Source organism: Giraffa tippelskirchi, chromosome 12 (assembly GCF_054371585.1).
Source record: "Giraffa tippelskirchi isolate mGirTip1 chromosome 12, T2T-mGirTip1v1.2.pri, whole genome shotgun sequence".
Lineage (NCBI taxonomy): Eukaryota > Metazoa > Chordata > Mammalia > Artiodactyla > Giraffidae > Giraffa > Giraffa tippelskirchi.
The window spans coordinates 48,956,429-48,974,879 of NC_137286.1; the positions used below are offsets into that span (position 1 = coordinate 48,956,429).

The following is an 18,451-nucleotide window of genomic DNA, read 5'->3' on the forward strand; positions in this document are numbered from 1 at the left end:
ATCCCACTTTAGCAGCAGCTGTTGGTTGTTATGTACTCTTACTGCCCAACCCTCCAAGAAAGTAAAAAGGATCGTGGGTTGGAAAGTCAGACTTCTCTGGGAGTTGATCCCAGTTCCATCAGTAAAAGTGTCCTTCTGTATAGAGCTTCCCTGGTGGCTCAGAGGGTAAAGCGTCTGCCTGCAATGTGGGAAACCTGGGTTTGATTCCTGGGTCGGGATCCCCTGGAGAAGGAAATAGCAACCCACTTCAGTACCCTTGCCTGGAAAATCCCATGGATGGAGAAGCCTGGTAGGCTACAGTCCATGGGATCACAAAGAGTCAGACACGACTGAGCAACTTCATTTTCTACTTTCTTTCTGTATAGGGCTAAACCTCTTTTTGATAATGGCATGAGTAATGCCCCCTTATCACGAAGAGTGGTCATGAGAATTTAAACGAGTGATGATGAGCAGAGTAGGTACACAGGAAGGCTTTCCCTCCCCTGATACCTACTAAAATAACTTCCTCTTCAGAATGAAATGTGTGTGTGTTTGGGGGGGGCTGGTTGATATTATTCTATCCAACATTATCCATTGAACCCCCACACCCTCAAGGTCACAGTCCCGGCCTCTCTGCTTCCTCACTCTGCCCCACGGCCAGTCCAGAATGGACCTCAGGGTCCCTCTGGCCCTGACCTCCAAAGTCAAGTCCACATTCAGACACCTCAACTGAACTGCTCCAAAGAATGGTGCTTAATGCTGATTATTTTGTCAGAGGGATGCTCATGATACATGCTTGCTCTTAAGAAATCGTTTTAACCCTGTAAGGCCCTACAAAAGATTATAAAAGATGAATAAAAACTCCTCATCAGAACAACCAGTTTCGCTCCATGCATTTTAGTTCATTGCTCCGCTCTGTTTGCCTACTTGTCCTAAGAGGCAATGTGATTAAATTGGCAATTTTCTCACAACCATGCATTCTCTTCCAAAGAGAACTGGATCTTTTTCTTCATGACCTGAACAGGCTCAAAATACACACAGGCGAGAAGACCAGCCTATGTCATATGTTGATGAGAGAGCCTCATGTCCTACCCCCAGTTCTGTGTGATAGAACAGCGTAAAATCATCATTTGGCTACTCCCTGCCTTTAGAAACAGGAACATGATGATAAACCTTTCCTCACTTATTTTGTTTTCTTTCCAAAAATGTTGAACCTATATATATATATATATATATTGTGTGTGTGTGTGTGTACATGAGGGAATTAAGATCAGTTTCAGCTCTTGTGTTGCAACGTGTGTAACCGATAATTTTAAGCTATATGCAGTCGAATCTTTTTTATTATTAGGTGCATAATGGCTGCAATATGATCCATTTTTATCTAAAAATTTCCTTTAAGCAGTTCCTTTTTTTTTTATAGACAGCACTTTTTATCAAGAATCCGTTGGGCACGCGGCACACATGGAACCAAACTACAACACAAACAGAAGAGGACATCTGTTGTGAAGACAGCAGCAGACTCCAAACCTCGTGCGTGGTTTCTGCCCAAAAAGGCCTGCATGGTTAGCACCCAGGCTACACTGCTATGTCTTTCCAAGACCAGAGCCTTTAGAGGGCAGGGGAGGTTTGTACCAAAAGGGCCAAACGAATCCATCACTCTGATGAGGGTGCAAGTGCTCAGGTCCACCATGCAGGTCTCTTTCCTGACTCTCTAGCAAGGATGACTCGTGTCAGGCATTTATTTCATGGAGAATTCTTATTTTGGCAGAGGGTAGAGGCTCCCTTTGGACTATGAAATTGACTCTACAGCTCCCTTACTCAGGGTGGATCATGGAAACCATGAGTGAGAACTCCTCCCCTTCAGGTGTAACATGATCTTACTTAAGTTGGCAAGGCTCAATACAAGCTTGTAACTCAAGGACCAGGTTATGTTCAAAGGTTCTCTGTGGCTCTGAATCCCTTTACTGGGAACCCAGGAGAAACTGGAGCCAATGGATGGGATTGAAAGGAGCACCCAGGCAGCCAAGTTGGCACAGCACACCTGCAGTCATGTGCCAGTTCTCAACAAAGTGAGCCTGTGTGTTCAGAGCACCTTGATGATTACTGCAGCAGGAGACGCTCAGAGATTCTGCACCTCTGTTCTCACTGCTCTGTCTAAATATTTGCACAATCTAGGCAAGGACAAGGCCACCCTGCTCCTTGGAAATCTAGCCTCACATGGGAACAGTCTTCCATGGCAACCAACGGCTTGAGAGGCTGGGCTATACTTGGGCGAGATGTCATTGTAATGAAACCGATTTCCCTTCCTATAAAACACACTTTGACTTGAGACGGGAAATGGAGGAATTTAAGGGAAAATTATGGAATTTCATTGAGACGTTGGATGTCCAGGTTTGAGGCCAGGGGGAAGATACATTTTTGAGAAACTTTAATATTTCAGGTACAGGGAGACTGAGAAATAATAGGTAGGTCCATGCACCTTAGAGTTCTCTATTCATTGGCCAGGGGGGATGGAGCTGTAAAAAACACATAAATAAAGCTGTAAATGGCAAGCAGGCTATAATAGGAATGTATAAATGGTACATTAGGGGCACAGAAGAGAAATTATATAACTTGACTTGGGGTGATTAAGAAAGGTTTTATGTAAGAAAAATGATATTTGAAGCAGGTCTTGCTACCCCAAATGAGGTAATGGGAGAAGCTTGTCAGAGACAGAACGAAAATGTGAGCAGTTTTTAAAAAATCATAAAGGGCATTATGGTAGCCCAGGTGGCCCTAGTGGTAAAGAATCCACCTGCCAATGCAGGAGAAGCAAGAGACCTGAGTTCAATCCCTGGATCCCAGAGATCCCCTGGAGGAGGAAGTGGCAACCCACTCCACTAATCTGGGTTGGAAAATCCCATGGATAGAGGAGCCTGGAGGGCTACAGTCCACGGGGCCAAAGGAGTCGGACACGACTAAGTGACTGAGCACACAAGTAGTGGTGTGTGTATGTGTGTGTGTCTGTGTGTATTCATGTGCATGTTCATGCACAGGCATCAACATGATGGAATAAAATGAGGTGCTCTGACCCATGGAAAACTGAAGACAGCAGACCTTGGTAGAACTTGAAACTAGAAAGAAGCTGAAAAGTCTCCAGCACAGGGAAGTGTCATGAAGAGACAGCGGATCCCACCCTTAGGGGATCATGGGCATGTGATCCTTAGGGGATCGCGAGAAGCCTTGTGCTTCTCTACACATGATGATTATCCTGGGGGTGAAAAAGGCTCCCACCCCATTCCAGCCTTGCCATGTGGAGCACCAGATGACAGCTGGCACAGGACAGCCACATATGTGGCCTGGACCCCACTTCACTTCTCCAGACACACTTCTTTGCACAGTCTGAACCGCATGTGCTTCCCATTGGCACTTACAATTCCCTGGAATTCCTGAATAATCACAGTTGGCTCCAAATTCGGTAGAATATTTTTCAGGACAATTGACTATTGTGGTTTGGCCAGCAAGAGACACGTCTGGCTGAACTGGACGATCCATAGGTGACTTGTGATGGGCCTCCCCTCCCTTCACCCCGCTCCCAGACTGAACATCAGTGAAGTGTAACAGACGACAGCCTTCTGTCCTAGCAGAAAGGGGAGAAATTCTGCTCTCTCCAACTCTCCTGCTCTCTCCAAGTTAACTTCTTCCTAATTGACTTGAATCTGGGTTCAGTGGCTCAGGACTTCCACCTGGGTCCCCAAGCTCACAGAGTGTAGCTTGACTTCTTTTACTTTCTTTCCTGATGTACTTCTGGATTCTAGGAGTTCTTTCTTTCCAATGGGACATCTTATAGATCCCAGTATTCAACATGGCCCCAACTGCATTTCTTATCTCACACCTTATCCCAAACCTGTGAAGCCTTATTTGCTCAGTCGTGTCTGACTCTTTGAGACCCCATGGACTGTAGCCATCCAGGCTCCTCTGTCCATGAGATTCTCAAGGCAAGAATACTAGAGTGGGTAGCTATTCCCTTCTCCAGGGGATCTTCCCAACCCAGGGATCAAACCCAAGTCCCCTGTACTGCCAGTGGATTCTTTACCATCTGAGCCACCAGGGAATCCCTTTTGCTCTAATGTTACACCCAGTGTGCTCCTGAGACCATCAAACAACCAGCATAGCAAGGGTGCAGATCAATCAGTCATAAACACGTGGTACAGCAGGAATGATACATACATGCTGACATCAGCTCTGGTCAAACATCTGCTGAAAATCTTTGTCTCCACTCAGCATATTCAGAATAAAGACCAACCTTTCCATCAAGGCAGGATAAGTGTTGTTGATCTGATAGATGTCTAGTTTGTCAATTTCACCTCCTGTCACTCCCCTCCTTTCCCCACGTACAAGCACATCTTTTGCATCAGTCACACGGAACATTTTATTCCAACTCTCACCCCACCACAGGGCCTTTGCACAAACTCTTCCCACTTCTTAAGATGTCTTTCCTCCTCTTTCTAACCAGGAAACTCGTACATATCCTTCCAAAATCACCTAAACTATCATCTTTGGAGTAGACTTTGCTCACCACCACTGCCTTCATTGGATGAGGTGATTCTGTATCATCCTCTGCAGCCCATAATGCTGCTGTATTACAACAAAATGTTTATTGTCCATCTTTGCCCCTGAACTTTGAGCAACTTTGGGACACAATGAGTCTTTTTCTTTTTCTCTGGAGCTTTAGAACCTAATAAAGAGCATGATAGGCTTCCCAGGTGACTCAAGTGCTATAGAATCTGCCTGCCAATGCAGAAGATTTGTGTTTGATCCCCAGATCAGGAAGATCTCCTGAAGAAGGAAATGGAAACCCACTCCGGTATTCTTGCCTGAGAAATCCCATGGGCAGAGGAGCCTGACGGGCGAGAGTCCATGTGGTCCCAGAAAATTGGACACGATTTAGCAACTGAGTACACACAAAAAGAACATGACACATAGCAGGTACTTAATATATATTTGTTACAATAGATGGATCAATAAACAGTCCCTATTCTTGGCTTTTCCTGAGCACATCACATAGACATTTACTTGCTCTAGGCACATTCTCAAAAGCATGCTAAATAAACAATTTTGAGCTGAGATGCAAATTAATGATGTGTTAGGATTATTTCCATTCCTCTCACCATTTACATATTCAACAATGTTATCTTCTTGACTCTCAAAGCAATGAAAAAAACAAACAAACAATAAAAAGAAACAAACAGAAGTATTATGCCATCCTCTATTTAAGAGTGGAAACACTGAATATGGGAGGAGTTCAGAGATGCTTTCAACTTGGATTTGAATTCAGTGTCTTTGTTACTTCCCTCAGACTTCTCGTGTATGTTACAGAAATCTGAATGCCTTAATATAAAGAATGAATTATGATTTCTGAATGATGGCAAAGAACTCTGAAAAAGAGTCAGAAAATAAGGGACTATTTATGATAATAATAATAATGTAATAATAATATCTACTTCCTAAATCACAGCACACATAACTTTGTCATATCCATTGGGGCTAAATTACAGCAAAACATTTTTTTCTGTGGCTTTCTGCTGTTCTAGAAGTGTGGACTGTCAGTTTTTTCTGAAAGTATTCTGTTTCCAAAATCTCTTAGCAGTGGTAGGTATACTAGGAAAAGTCTTTTTGGCATGTTTTCGATCCCCAATATGCATTGTTTTCACTTCTGATTAAATTTCCAGTTTTTAACCTTGCCTGCCTCAAATAAAGACTGCATTTTTCAATCTCCCTTTCAGCTACTTTTGTTCCTAGGACCACTTTCTGGATGGTGAGGTTAAGCAGAAGTAATATGCATAGTTTTGGAAATATGAAGAACATGATATCCTATTTCTGTCCTTCCTAATGCTGACTGGGATGGAGATGCAAAGTCTGATGCTTCAGCAGCTATCTGAGACCAAGAGGAAAAGCAACATACACAATGTGGGCTAGAAAGCTGCTGAAGCTGAGTACCTGGCACTAGGCACTCATGATACTTGCTCTGGTCTGCCTATATCTGGAATTCCACATGACAGACAAATGTACTTCTATCTTACAAAAGCTACTACTGCTGTTTTGGATTTTCCATCTCTTGCAGCCAAACCTAGTTATCATGAAATACATATGGCATCTGGACAAACATACATTTGCTCTAACATATTATCTCCACTTTATCTTCCCTTCTAATCTGCCTTCCCAGCCTCTTTCCATCTTTTATGCTTTGGCCCTATACATTGCATCGTTCCCATTTTCAAACTGTTTCCATTTGTCTGTTGCAGGGCCTTGCTCCATTTTCACTTACCCTAAGCTATGCCAGCCTCCTAGGCTCTGCTCCAACAGAAACTCCTGCCCCGATCCCCTCCAGGAAGAGAGAGTATTTCCCAACCAATGACTCCATAGACTGTTTTGCTAACTGAGAATACTTCCATAGTATGTTCTGCCTGTGTTATAGTGGAAAATAAACCAACATTATTGTCTACAATGTGCCAAACTCTGTACTTTTACATATGATTTCATTTCATCCTCACAGTAACTCTATAATATAGACATGCTCATCTCCATTGAACTGTAGTTTAGGGAGATTTGATTACTTGCCTCGGTTCTCATAACAAGCAACTGCCAGATCTAGGATATGAGCCACATCTATCTGAGACTGAAATGAATGAAGTGTCCACTGTGCCTTGCTGCCTCCTAGGATAATGATAAGTGGACTGAATTTCATAGGATTTTCAAATTTTTAAAGACTTTGGCCATATTTTACTCATGTAAAGACTTTGGTCATGTCTTATTCGCTATTATGCCCCTTCCAATAGGACAGCTCCTGGCCTTTACTGGATCTGCAAAATGATACTATTCAAACAGACCAAGGATGATTACTCAGTTGTACAGTCTTCCATGTTCAATCACCCAGCAAGGGAAGACCCTGCCAGGACCCTCAGAGTCTCAAGGGGGCTCCTGTTGTGGGTTGAGGGGCTCAGATGCTATAATAGGAAGATAGCAGGAGGCGATAACCCTCATATAGAGAACAATGTGAGTGATCAATTAGAATTTTGGTTGAGAAGACATGAAGAAAGTTGAATTCCTACTACTTCTAGTACATTCTGGTTTCAAGCAGGGATGGAGAAGAGCTCAGAACAGTCTTTAGAGGACCCGTAGGAATCGTGAGAGTCTCCCATTCCAGCACAATGACAGTGTACATCTAGCCATCTAACTATGGGTTGGCCAAGACATTCATTTGGATTTCTCCATAACATCCGAATGAATGTTTTGACCAACCCAGTATGTAAAAGGCTGTAATTAAGAAGTAGCCACCCTCAACGCATAGTGAAACTAGAACAAAATCTGGATGTAGGGATGTTGACCTCACTTGGGCTTTCTGTGCTGACACTGTGTGTGTCTGATTGCAAAGCAGCAGCGTGGCAGCTAAGCCAACGGCCAGAGGCACAGAACCTGCAATGAGCCTCAGGGCTCCGGGATGGTGTTTCTTCCCTGCCCTGTCCCCTCCTCTTCTTCCTCTCCCTCGTCCTTGGGGAAAGCGCACTCTTGGATCTGCCGGTCCAGCTCTGAGAAGCTCGCTTCCTGGTCTGAGCTGCTGTCGGTACCGTACTCAGTCTCCTCCAGGCAGGGAGGCTCGTCATCCAGTTCTGAAGCGATGCTGCTGTTGCTGCTGCCTCTGCTGCAAGTTCCCAGAAAACATGGAGGAGAAAGGAAGGAGAGGAAAGGAGGGAAGGACAAAGGAGGAAAAAGAGAGGGGAAGGGGAATATAAATGGAGGTGGAGAGGAAGGAGGGGGAGATGAAAAGAGAAGTTACCCAAAGAAAAGAACATTTATAATTGGTTGGAAAAGAGGGAGTGGGGAGTATCTTCACTGAGTTCTAATCTCAAGAGCCCCCCGCTCCTTTCAACATGTTGCATACAGCACCCTGTGTTCTTAGCCGCTGCCTTGCAACGGGGGAAGAAAATCTGTAAAATCTACGGGCTCCCTTCGTTAGCCAGAAGAGTCTGCAGGTCTAAGTCCAATCAGAAGACTTCCAATTATGAGTTAGGGCTGGCCTCATCTATTTAACATCATCAGGGTCCTCGAGGCTCAAAGTGAAAAATCAGAGGGGGCTGTCATTGACTCTCTGTGAGTGTCATGTCAGTTATGCTTAGGAAAGAGTGGCACTGGAATTCCGGTAGGTAAGATGCAAAAATCTTTAATGTTTCCCACTATAATGAACAGCTCTATAAGTCATATTACACAGCTAGCCCTTCATCATGGTGGATGCCTGATTAAAATTAAAAAAAAAAAATCCCAGTGGACATTAAAGGAGAGAATAAGTGGAGAAATAGCACTCTCTTTCCACTATGTTTGAACTCCCTCATCATCTCCCAGATCTCCCTCCAGTTTATTCACAAGTGGAAGATCACAGATACTGACCAACAAGAGACAGAAGGGACCAGTAGGAGTGAACAGCAAACCTGGACCATATATTATGAGCAGGGAAATTTCCTCCCAAGGAACTGTATTATCGTCCTCATTTGCATGAAGTACTTTCTTTCCTGAAGACTTCTTAATCACTCCCTACTTAGGATTTAACCAATTAGGATTAGCAGCAGGCTGAGTTTCCACTCTGTGATTTATAGAAGGCGAGCTCTTCATAAATCAGGCAGAGATGTTCATCCACCTGCCTCGCCATAAACAATGAAAATGGGAAATCAGAAGTGTGGTTACATTTCAGCTTGGGAAATGAATCAGAGGCCAGTTTCTTAATTGTTCACTAACTGTTAGGAGCCACTGCATCTCTCTGGGTACTCAGTACCCTAAGCTGAAGGTCTGGTGGGACATTTCATGAATGGAGAGGAAAGAGAAGAAGTCTGAATCTTGATTCCACAGCATCACAGCATTAAGTTGTTATCATATCTTACAGGTTGAATGGTGGGTGATAAAGCAGTTGGATAAAGGAAGGTAAGAGCCACCCAGTCGTCACACAAGCTCAAGCTGGCAAGCACACCAAGTTTTTTTGACACAACCGTCACCATGGTCAGTGTTGGGTGACAATGCTATACAATGTCAAGAACCCGAGTTTTAATCCTGACCAGGGGACCTTGGAAAATCCCTTTCACCTCACAGAAGGGCAATAATAATAACTCAAAATTTGTTGTGAATACCAAATAAGAGGACACATGGATGCAATGTAGCAGAGTGCTCTGCAAAAGAAAACTGATCAACAAATTGTAATTCCCCTCCACTGTGGACACTGAAAAAGATGGTGAAACATGGTGGTGAAGGTGAGCAGGAACTGAGCTGTGTTGCTTCACACCTTCATTGCTGCAATTACTATTACAAAACCTTCCTAATCTGCAACAGTAACAATTTCTCTAAAACATAATTTTTATGATGGCACTTCAAATAACACTATTTACAGAAACTTGCAAGAACTCAGCCTTGCTTACTAATGCAATATGATTATCAGTGGATGGGATGTTCTTAAAGGGTCCAGTTGGCAGGTGTCCATGAGTTAACAGCAGAGTCATCCATTCCCTCATAAAGCCCTGCCTTCCCTCCACTGTGGAGTCTGCTCCAGTCTCCCACAGACTTGGACCTTTCCTACGACAGCCAAGTTAGCAGGCCGTTCCTATTGTTATCATTCAAACATACCAGGCTGAATGTGTTTTCAAGTCTTGATTATTCACACAAACAATTTCCTATATTGAAAATAATCTTCCAACTCCTCAACATCCAGCCAAAATAAGATAGATCAACTGTAAAAGCTCATCTTAATTTCCATTGAATGACTGTTTCGATGACTCTCTTATTGAAATGTCTTCCTCTAAACATAAATTTTCATATATTCACTTCATTTGTGTTGATCTTTAATAGTGTTTATATAATCTTATACTGTGAATAAGGCCTCTGCCTCTGATTCATATTTACATTATTCTATAGAACATCTAGAATGTGCTGAAAATATAGTAGAAACTCTTTGTGCCTCTGTGGACTTATAGCCCACGCGGGTCCTCTGTCCATGGGATTTCCTAGGCAAAAATACCGGAGTGGGTTGCCATACCCTCCTCCAGGGATCTTCCCAACCCATGGATTGAACCTGTGTCTCCTACATCTCCTGCATTGGCAGGGATGCTCTTTATACTAGCATTAACTGAGACACCCAGATAGGTGATAGATAGAGAGAGAGAGAGAGAGAGAGAGAGAGATAGACAGACAGATACCTGAAATAGTAGATATATGAGATAGGTAGATAACTAGTTCCCTGTGTATATTACATACACCTACTGTCATTAGCAAGGCAACTGGAGAGTGTGGGAAGCAGGGCTCCTTCACTGGCTTCAGAAAGGTGGCAGGAAAATGTCTTGACCGTGCACATCCATGAGTTTCAGCAATGCAGCGGGAAAGCATGCTGCTTGTGTGCTCGAGCTGAAGTTAGGCTGGGAGTGGGAGAGTGCCATGACCACTCTCACACGCCAGCCTCAGCCAGGGAGGAGGCGGGTATTGCAATCACCTGGGCTCTCTGGCTTCAGCAGGGCAGCGGTATAGTACCATGACCACTGGCCCCTGTCCATCTTAGAAAGGCAGCTGGAGGGTTCTCCCTCCAAGCTTACTTGTCTGTGCCAGCAGAGTACATGGAGAGGGCACCTATCAATACTTCCATCTTTGGGGAAGAATTTCACAGATCCCTGCCCCTCCAGCACACGTTTTTTAGATTAGCAAATGAGTCTCTCTCACATACACTCCAGGTACTTTTCAAGCTGCTATTTTTCTTTTTTTTCCCCTCTGTATCTCAGGGTGGGTAAGACAACATGTGAGTCATTTAGAAGGGAAGTCTCAGATTCTAACAGCACTTTGGACACCAGCCTGGTTGGATCCCTTAGCCAGACATTTTAGCGGTTCATCTCTCTGGTGCAGACCCCAGGCTTGGGTAGGACACCAGCCCCTCGCTCCTCTGATAGAAGCACTAGCTTGATGAGATCCCTCCATGTCCTCTGTTGCATGCTGGTTTTCAGGCACAGTTCTTGCCAGGACTCTGTCTCAAACTTTCCTGCCATTCTCAGTGTGGTCCTTTAATTCTTTGTAGTGGAAAAGCAGGTCATTTAATTTTCAGATTTTTTTCAGAGGGAAATAATTCGTATGTGGCTGTAGAGGTGTGTCCATGAACAGAGGCAGGGTCAGAATCATCCTGTCCTGTCATCTTGATCCCACATTCATAAGTTTTATGTATGAATTAAACCATTAATTAATGAGCCATTAATTAATTGCCAGTAAATTTTAGTAATTTTAAATAAATATGGTTTCCTTTGTCATTTGCATTTATAAATAAGCATAATCAGTTCAGTTCAGTTCAGTCGCTCAGTTGCATCTGACTCTTTGAGACCCTGGACTGCAGCACGCCAGGCCTCCCTGTCCATCACCAACTCCCGGACTTTACTCAAATTCATGTCCATTGAGTCGGTGATGCCACCCAACCATCTCATCCTCTGTCGTTCCCTTCTCCTCCCACCTTCAAACTGAGCGACTGAACTGAACTGAACTGATAGTCTCATAGAGTAATACCCAAATTGTTCAGATTTCACTCATTATATCAACCAAGACAACCAATAGATGACAACAGCAAAATGACACAGATGTCAGAATTATCTGACAAGGATTTGAAAGCAGACATCAAATGTAAAACTTGACAAAGAAACAGAAAGTTCCAATAAGGAAACAGAACATATAAAGAAGAACCAAATGGAAATTTTAGAACAAATAAATATAGATATTTTAAAAATACAGTAAAAATTCAATTGTTAGGCTCAACAGCAGAATGGAAGGAACATAAGAAAGAATCAGTGAACTTGAAAATAGAACAATGGGATTTATTCAATGTGAATAACAGAGTGAAAATAGATTAAAACAATGAAGAGAATATCAAAACAAGATCTATAATATTCTTTTAAGCAGTCCCCAAAGAAGAGAAGCTAAATATATATATATATATATATATATATATTCAAAACAGTAATGGCTGAAAACTTTTTAAACTCTGCAAAAGACATTAACCTACAAATATAATACTGAGAAAGTAGATAAACCCAAGGAGACCTGATAAGGCAGGTAACAAGTTTTCTGAAAATTAAAGACAAACTAAAAATCTTAAAACTAAAAAAGAAAAAAAAAGAAAGAAAGAAAATTTTGAAACAAGTGTGAGCGAAAGTTTAGGGTCACAGCACTATAGTGGAAAAATAATTCAAATGGCAGCAGAGAGCTCATCAGAAACCATAGGGGGAATGATAAAACAGAACACCATTTTTCAAATTTGACAAAAAAGATCTACCAACCTAGTACTCTTAAATACAATATATATGTACACATAGCCTTCAAGAAATGAATGGAAAATAAAGACATTTTCATACAAAGTAAAATTTTGAGGATTTGTTGCCACCCTACCTTAAAAGGATGGCTAAAGGAAATTCCCTAAACAGAAATGAATGAATAAGATTATAATGTTGGAATATGAGAAAGGGAGAAAGAACAACAAAAGAGTAAAAATATAAATACAGACAATAGATTTTTTTTCCTTCTTGAACTATTAAAATTATGTTTGGTAGTTGGATCCAAAATTATACAGTTTGTTATACAAAATTGTACAGTGTGTTACAGTTCATATAAATATTTAAGCTAATTATGTAATAAATGAGAAAGTAAAGGGATGTACAAGAAGGAAAGTTTTCTACACTTGAACTGGTAAAAATGTGACACCACTAGGTTTTAAGTTATGCATATAAAATGTAATAGCTACAATACAAAAATATATATGTAGAGATAACACTCAAGATCTTATAAGAAATAAAAACAGAATTGTTTAAAAAATCCACTAACAAGGAGCCAGGAAAAAACAAAACTAGAGACTAAAAGGGAGAGAGAACAAACAATAAAATGGAAGAGTTAGCTACAACTTATCAATAACATTAAATGCTATCTAATTTTGTCTATACATACTAATTAAAAGAAAGATTGTCAGAGTAGATTTTAAAAATGTGACCCAACTGTATGCTGTTCATAATAATTCACTTAAAGTATCATTAAATAGATAGATATAAACTCAAAGGATGGAAAAGACACACCATGTAAACATTAATCAAAAGAAACCAGGAGTGTCTGTATTAACAATATCAAATAAAATAGTCATCGGAGCAAAGAAAATAACAAGGGAGGTAGAGAGATATGATGATAAAAATGTCAATACATCAAAAAGTCAGAGTATTCTTGTATGCATATGTATCAAACAATAGAAATGCAAATTATACAAAGCAAAACCTGATAGATTTGAAAGGAGAATTAGACAAAACTATCATTATCATTCAAGACTTCACTCCTTTCTCAACAAGCGATTAAACAACTAGACAGGAAATCAGTCAAGGCATAGAAGAGTTCAACAACACCATTAACCAACAACATAGAACTGACATTTATAGCATACTCTACACCAAATAACAGCAGAATACCTATTATTTTCCAATGCTGATAAAATATATATCAAGACAGACCACATCTTGAGCCATAAACACATTTGAACAAATTTAAAAGATCTGAAATTGTGCAGTCTGGGTGCTCTGACCAAAAGAATCAAGCTGGGGGGAAAAAAAAAAAGATGAAAAGAATATTTCCAAATATTTGGAAAGTAGATAAGAAAATTCAGGAGGTAAAAGTATCTGCATATATATTCATATATATGAATGAATATATCAATATATCAAATTTTGTGCCACACAGAGAGAGCCATGGTGAGAGGAAAAGTTATGGCAATAAATGCGCACCTTAGAAAAGTCTAAGTCATAAATCTAAGCTACACCTCAAAGAAGTAGAAAAATAAGAGCAAAATAATCATTTAGTGGAAAATTCTGAAAGAGATGGGAATACCAGACCACCTGACCTGCCTCCTGAGAGACCTGTATGCAGGTCAGGAAGCAACAGTTACAACTGGACATGGAACAACAGACTGGTTCCAAATAGGAAAAGGAGTATGTCAAGGCTGTATATTGTCACCCTGCTTATTTAACTTATATGCAGAGTACATCATGAGAAATGCTGGGCTGGAGGAAGCACAAGTTGGAATCAAGATTGCCGGGAGAAATATCAATAACCTCAGATATGCAAATGACACCACCCTTATAGCAGAAAATGAAGAAGAGCTAAAGAGCCTCTTGATGAAAGTGAAAGAGGAGAGTGAAAAAGCTGGCTTAAAGCTCAACATTCAAAAAACTAAGATCATGGCATCTGGTCCCATCACTTCATGGCAAATAGATGGGGAAACAGTGGCTGACTTTATTTTTCTGGGCTCCAAAATCACTGCAGATGGTGATTCCAGCCACGAAATTAAAAGATGCTCACTCCTTGGAAGGAAAGTTATGACCAACCTAGACAGCATATTAAAAAGCAGAGACATTACTTTGTCAACAAAGGTCCATCTAGTCAAGGCTATGGTTTGTCCAGTGGTCATGTACGGATGTGAAAGTCGGACTATAAAGAAAGCTGAATGCAGAGGAATTGATGCTTTTGAACTGTGGTGTTGGAGAAGACTCTTGAGAGTCCCTTGGACTGCAAGGAGATCCAACCAGTCCTTCCTAAAGGAAATCAGTCCTGGGTGTTCATTGGAAGGACTGATGTTGAAGCTGAAACTCCAATATTTTGGCCACCTGATGCAAAGAGCTGACTCATTTGAAAAGACCCTGATGTTGGGAAAGATTGAAGGCAGGAGGAGAAGAGGACGACAGAGGATGATATGGTTAGATGGCATCATTGCCTCAATGGATATGAGTTTGGGTAAACTCCGGGAGTTGGTGATGGACACGGAGGCCTGGCATGCTGCGGTTCATGGTATTGCAAAGAGTTGGACACGACTGAGCGACTGAACTGAACTAAATTGACAAATAGTTGGGGAAACAATGGAAACAGTGACAGACTTTATTTTCTTGGGCTCCAATATCACTGCAGATGGTGACTGCAGCCATGAAATTAAAAGACACTTGCTCCTTGGAAGAAAAGCTATGACAAACTCAGACAGCATATTAAAAAGCAGAGATATTGCCAACAAGATCTGTCTAGTCAAAACTATGTTTTTTCCAATACTCATGTATGCATGTGAGAGTTGGACTATAAAGAAGACTGAGCACCAAAGAATTGATGCTTTTGAACTGTAGTGTTGGAGAAAACTGTTGAGAGTCCCTTGGACTGCAAGAAGATCAAACCAGTCAATCCTAAAGGAATCAACCCTGAATATTCATTGGAAGGACTAATGCTGAAATTGAAGCTCCAATACTTTGACCACCTGATGTGAAGAACTGACTCACTGGAAAAGACCGTGATGCTGGGAAAGACTGCAGCCAGGAGGAGATGGGGATGGCGGAGGATGAGATGGTTGGTTGGCATCACAAATTCAATGGATATGAGTTTGAGAAAGCTCTGGGAGATGGTGAAGGACAGGGAAGCCTGGAGTGCTGCATTCCATGAAGTTGCAAAGAGTTGGACACGAATGAGTGACTGAACAACAACAATAAATACTAAAACAAGCAAAAGAAAGAAACAATAAAGATAAGGGCAGAAATCAATGTAATTGAAACAGAAAAACAATAGAGAAAATCAATGAAATGAAGAGCTGACTGTTTGAAAAGACATATACAACTACCAACCTCTATACTGAGAAAGAAGAAAAGAAGAAAGCCTCTAATTACCAATATCAGGAATAAAGGAGGGACTATATATTTGGGGCTTGCCAGGTGGTGCTAGTGGTAAAGAACCTGCCTGACAATGCAAGAGACATAAGAGACAGAGATTCGATCCTGGGTCAGAAAGATCCCCTGGAGAGGGGAATGGCAACACACTCCAGTATTCTTGCCTGGAGAATCCCATGGACTGCAGAGCCTGGTGAGCTACAGTCTATAGTGTTGCAAAGACTCGGACATGACTGAAGTGACTTAGCACACACACACACAAAGATTATAGACACTGCAAGTATCTAAATAAAACCTGAGGCCACAAAAAAGCTCCATACCCATAAATTTGACAATTTATATGATATGGATCAATTCCCCCCAAAAGCAAAATTACCACAATTCACCCAATATTATATATAATTTGAATAGCCCTGTACCTAGTAAAGAAATTGAATTCATAGTTTAACACATCTTGAAAAAAAGTTTTCTAGAACCAGATAGTTTCACTAGAGAATTCTACATGATTAAAGAAGACATAAATAAATTCCACAGACTTGCTTTCAGAAAATAAAAGAGGAGGAAAGACTTTTCATTCATGTTAAGAGTGAAGTATTATTCTAATACTAAAAGCAGACAGAGTGTAAAGAAAGGAAGATACAGACCAATATCTCTAGTGACTATAAATGCAACATGCTTAACAAAACATCAGCAAATTGAATTTAGTATTCTATAAAAAGAACTGCATATGCTGACCAAATGGGTTTAATTACAAGAATGTAAGATTGGCTTAATATTTAAAAATTAAGAAGTGTAATCCACTGTATTTACAAGCTAGTAAAGAAAAATCATATGACCATATAAATTTATGGAAAAAAAATTGACAAAATTAACACTCATTAAAGATTAAAACTCTCAGACAATATAGTAATAGAAATAGACTTCCTTATATAGGTACAAAATAAAGCAGCAAAATCAGACACTACAAGGTTGAAATCATATGACAATCTGGTAAAGACTACTGAATAAGCATTTTTAAAATAATTAAGAAACTAAAAAAGTTCTGGAATCATAATGAAAGCATAAGTCATTATTGATAAAGAAAAGATAAAATTGAAAATTAAACAGATTCTCTCTAAAAAAAAAAGAGAGAGAGAGAAAAGAAAAAGAAAGAAAGATACAGTGAACAACCCCGAGGAACATTTAAATGGCACAAAAGACATATTTAAGCAGAGAATTAATAAACAATAAGAAAAATGTCTAGAAGTATATTTCAGAGTAAATTGGTAAGAGGCAATATTCAAAAAGATAATAGCTGAAAACTGATAGTCCTCAAATGGAAGAAATACCCTGGAAAGAAGTAAGATTTGAAAAAAAAAAGTTCACAATTAGATGCAACAGGATGGAAACTAATTTAAAAAAGGAGAAATCTTAGAGACATTGAAAGATAAAAGACAGATTACCCTTACATGAATGTCAGATCCACAGTGTGGTTGTTGTTCAGTCGCTAGGTTGTGTCTGACTTTGTGTGACTCCATGGACTGCAGCACACCAGATTCCTCGGTCCTCCGCTATGACTCGGAATTTACTGGAATTCATGTCCATGGAGTCAGTGGTGCTATCTAACAGACTCCCCATTAAAAAAAATCGGGGAAATTATATAAAGGAAACTCTCTGTGGTATCTCTGCAACATGTCTATGAATATAAAACTATTCCAGATTGAAAGTTTAATTTTAAAATGTTCTAAAAGTAATAATAACGTTAAAGCTAGTCAGAAAAAAAAAAAAAAGAATGACTATCTTAAAGATGCTAAGGGAAACAAATCCCATACTAGAACGATATATTGAAATAAAAGCAAAAACTTTATTTTTCTTGAATGAGGGTGAGATAAATATTTTCCCACACATGGGCTATCAATGAAAAGACTACTAAAATATATACTTCAGTAAGGAAAAAACTGAATTGATAAAACTAACAGGCTCACAAGACATGATTCTGCTACAAATGCTAAACATGTTGGATAATTTGGAAAATATACTTGTATAGACTGAGAGGAGTCTTATAGGCAATAAGAATAGACTTAAAATATTCACTGACCAAAAGAATGTGAGCAGAAGTGATGTTGTCACTTTCTTCCAGAAGTGCCCTAAGCAATCTTCCATGGGCTCTCTAAAAATTGTTTACATACATATCATAAACAGCATAATATTAATATCATCTGTAATATGTAAATAAATGTAAATGCCATAAAATAACTGTTTTAACGGGAAAATAAAACTGAAATGTTTTAAATTTGAAATGATAAAGGCTGGAAGGACAAAAGAAGAAAAAGAAGGAGAGAAAAAAGGAAACAAAGAAAAAAAAAGGAGAGGGGGGAGGAAGAAGGAAGAAAAGGGAATGGACAAAAAAGATAAACTGCTGGTTGCAGCTTGCTATGTATATATCCTGCCGCCACTCGGTCCATTATCTTATTTCCTTTGAACAAAATTGCTCCAGTCCAGAAAAGTACAGTAAGATTGTCCTTGACACTCCTGCCAGTCTACCCCACCTTGAAGGTAAAGCCTGCATCCTGCCTCGTCTCCTAATTCTTCCCCAAGAACAGCAGCAAGCTGCCTTCCTTGTCTTTTTTTTTTGTTTGTTTTTAACTTGTCCAAGCACTTAGCTTGACCATTCTCATTTTGCTTATGCTGTTGTCTCATATTATTGTCAGTGTTAATAAGTAGTTCCATGTGTGTTGACCTTCTGCCAGTTGCAAGACTTCTGGTTGCACTGCTTTTGA

At 40.3% G+C, this 18,451-nt stretch overlaps 1 protein-coding gene and 1 long non-coding RNA gene across 2 annotated transcripts in view; one reads left to right on the forward strand and one right to left on the reverse strand.

Moving 5' to 3' along the window:
• The first annotated feature begins 1,399 nt into the window (after positions 1 to 1,399).
• On the forward strand, positions 1,400 to 6,472 carry LOC145529791 (uncharacterized). Its single transcript, XR_014071352.1, has 2 exons — positions 1,400 to 1,541; positions 6,264 to 6,472. It is a non-coding gene; the product is annotated as an uncharacterized LOC145529791 (long non-coding RNA).
• Positions 4,942 to 18,451, reverse strand: part of AGBL1 (AGBL carboxypeptidase 1) — an 867,141-nt gene continuing 853,631 nt past the window's right edge. The window contains exon 17 of the mRNA XM_081550442.1: positions 4,942 to 7,660. Coding sequence (XP_081406568.1) covers positions 7,447 to 7,660 — 214 coding nt within the window. The 3' untranslated portion in view covers positions 4,942 to 7,446. The remainder of the gene's footprint in view (positions 7,661 to 18,451) is intronic.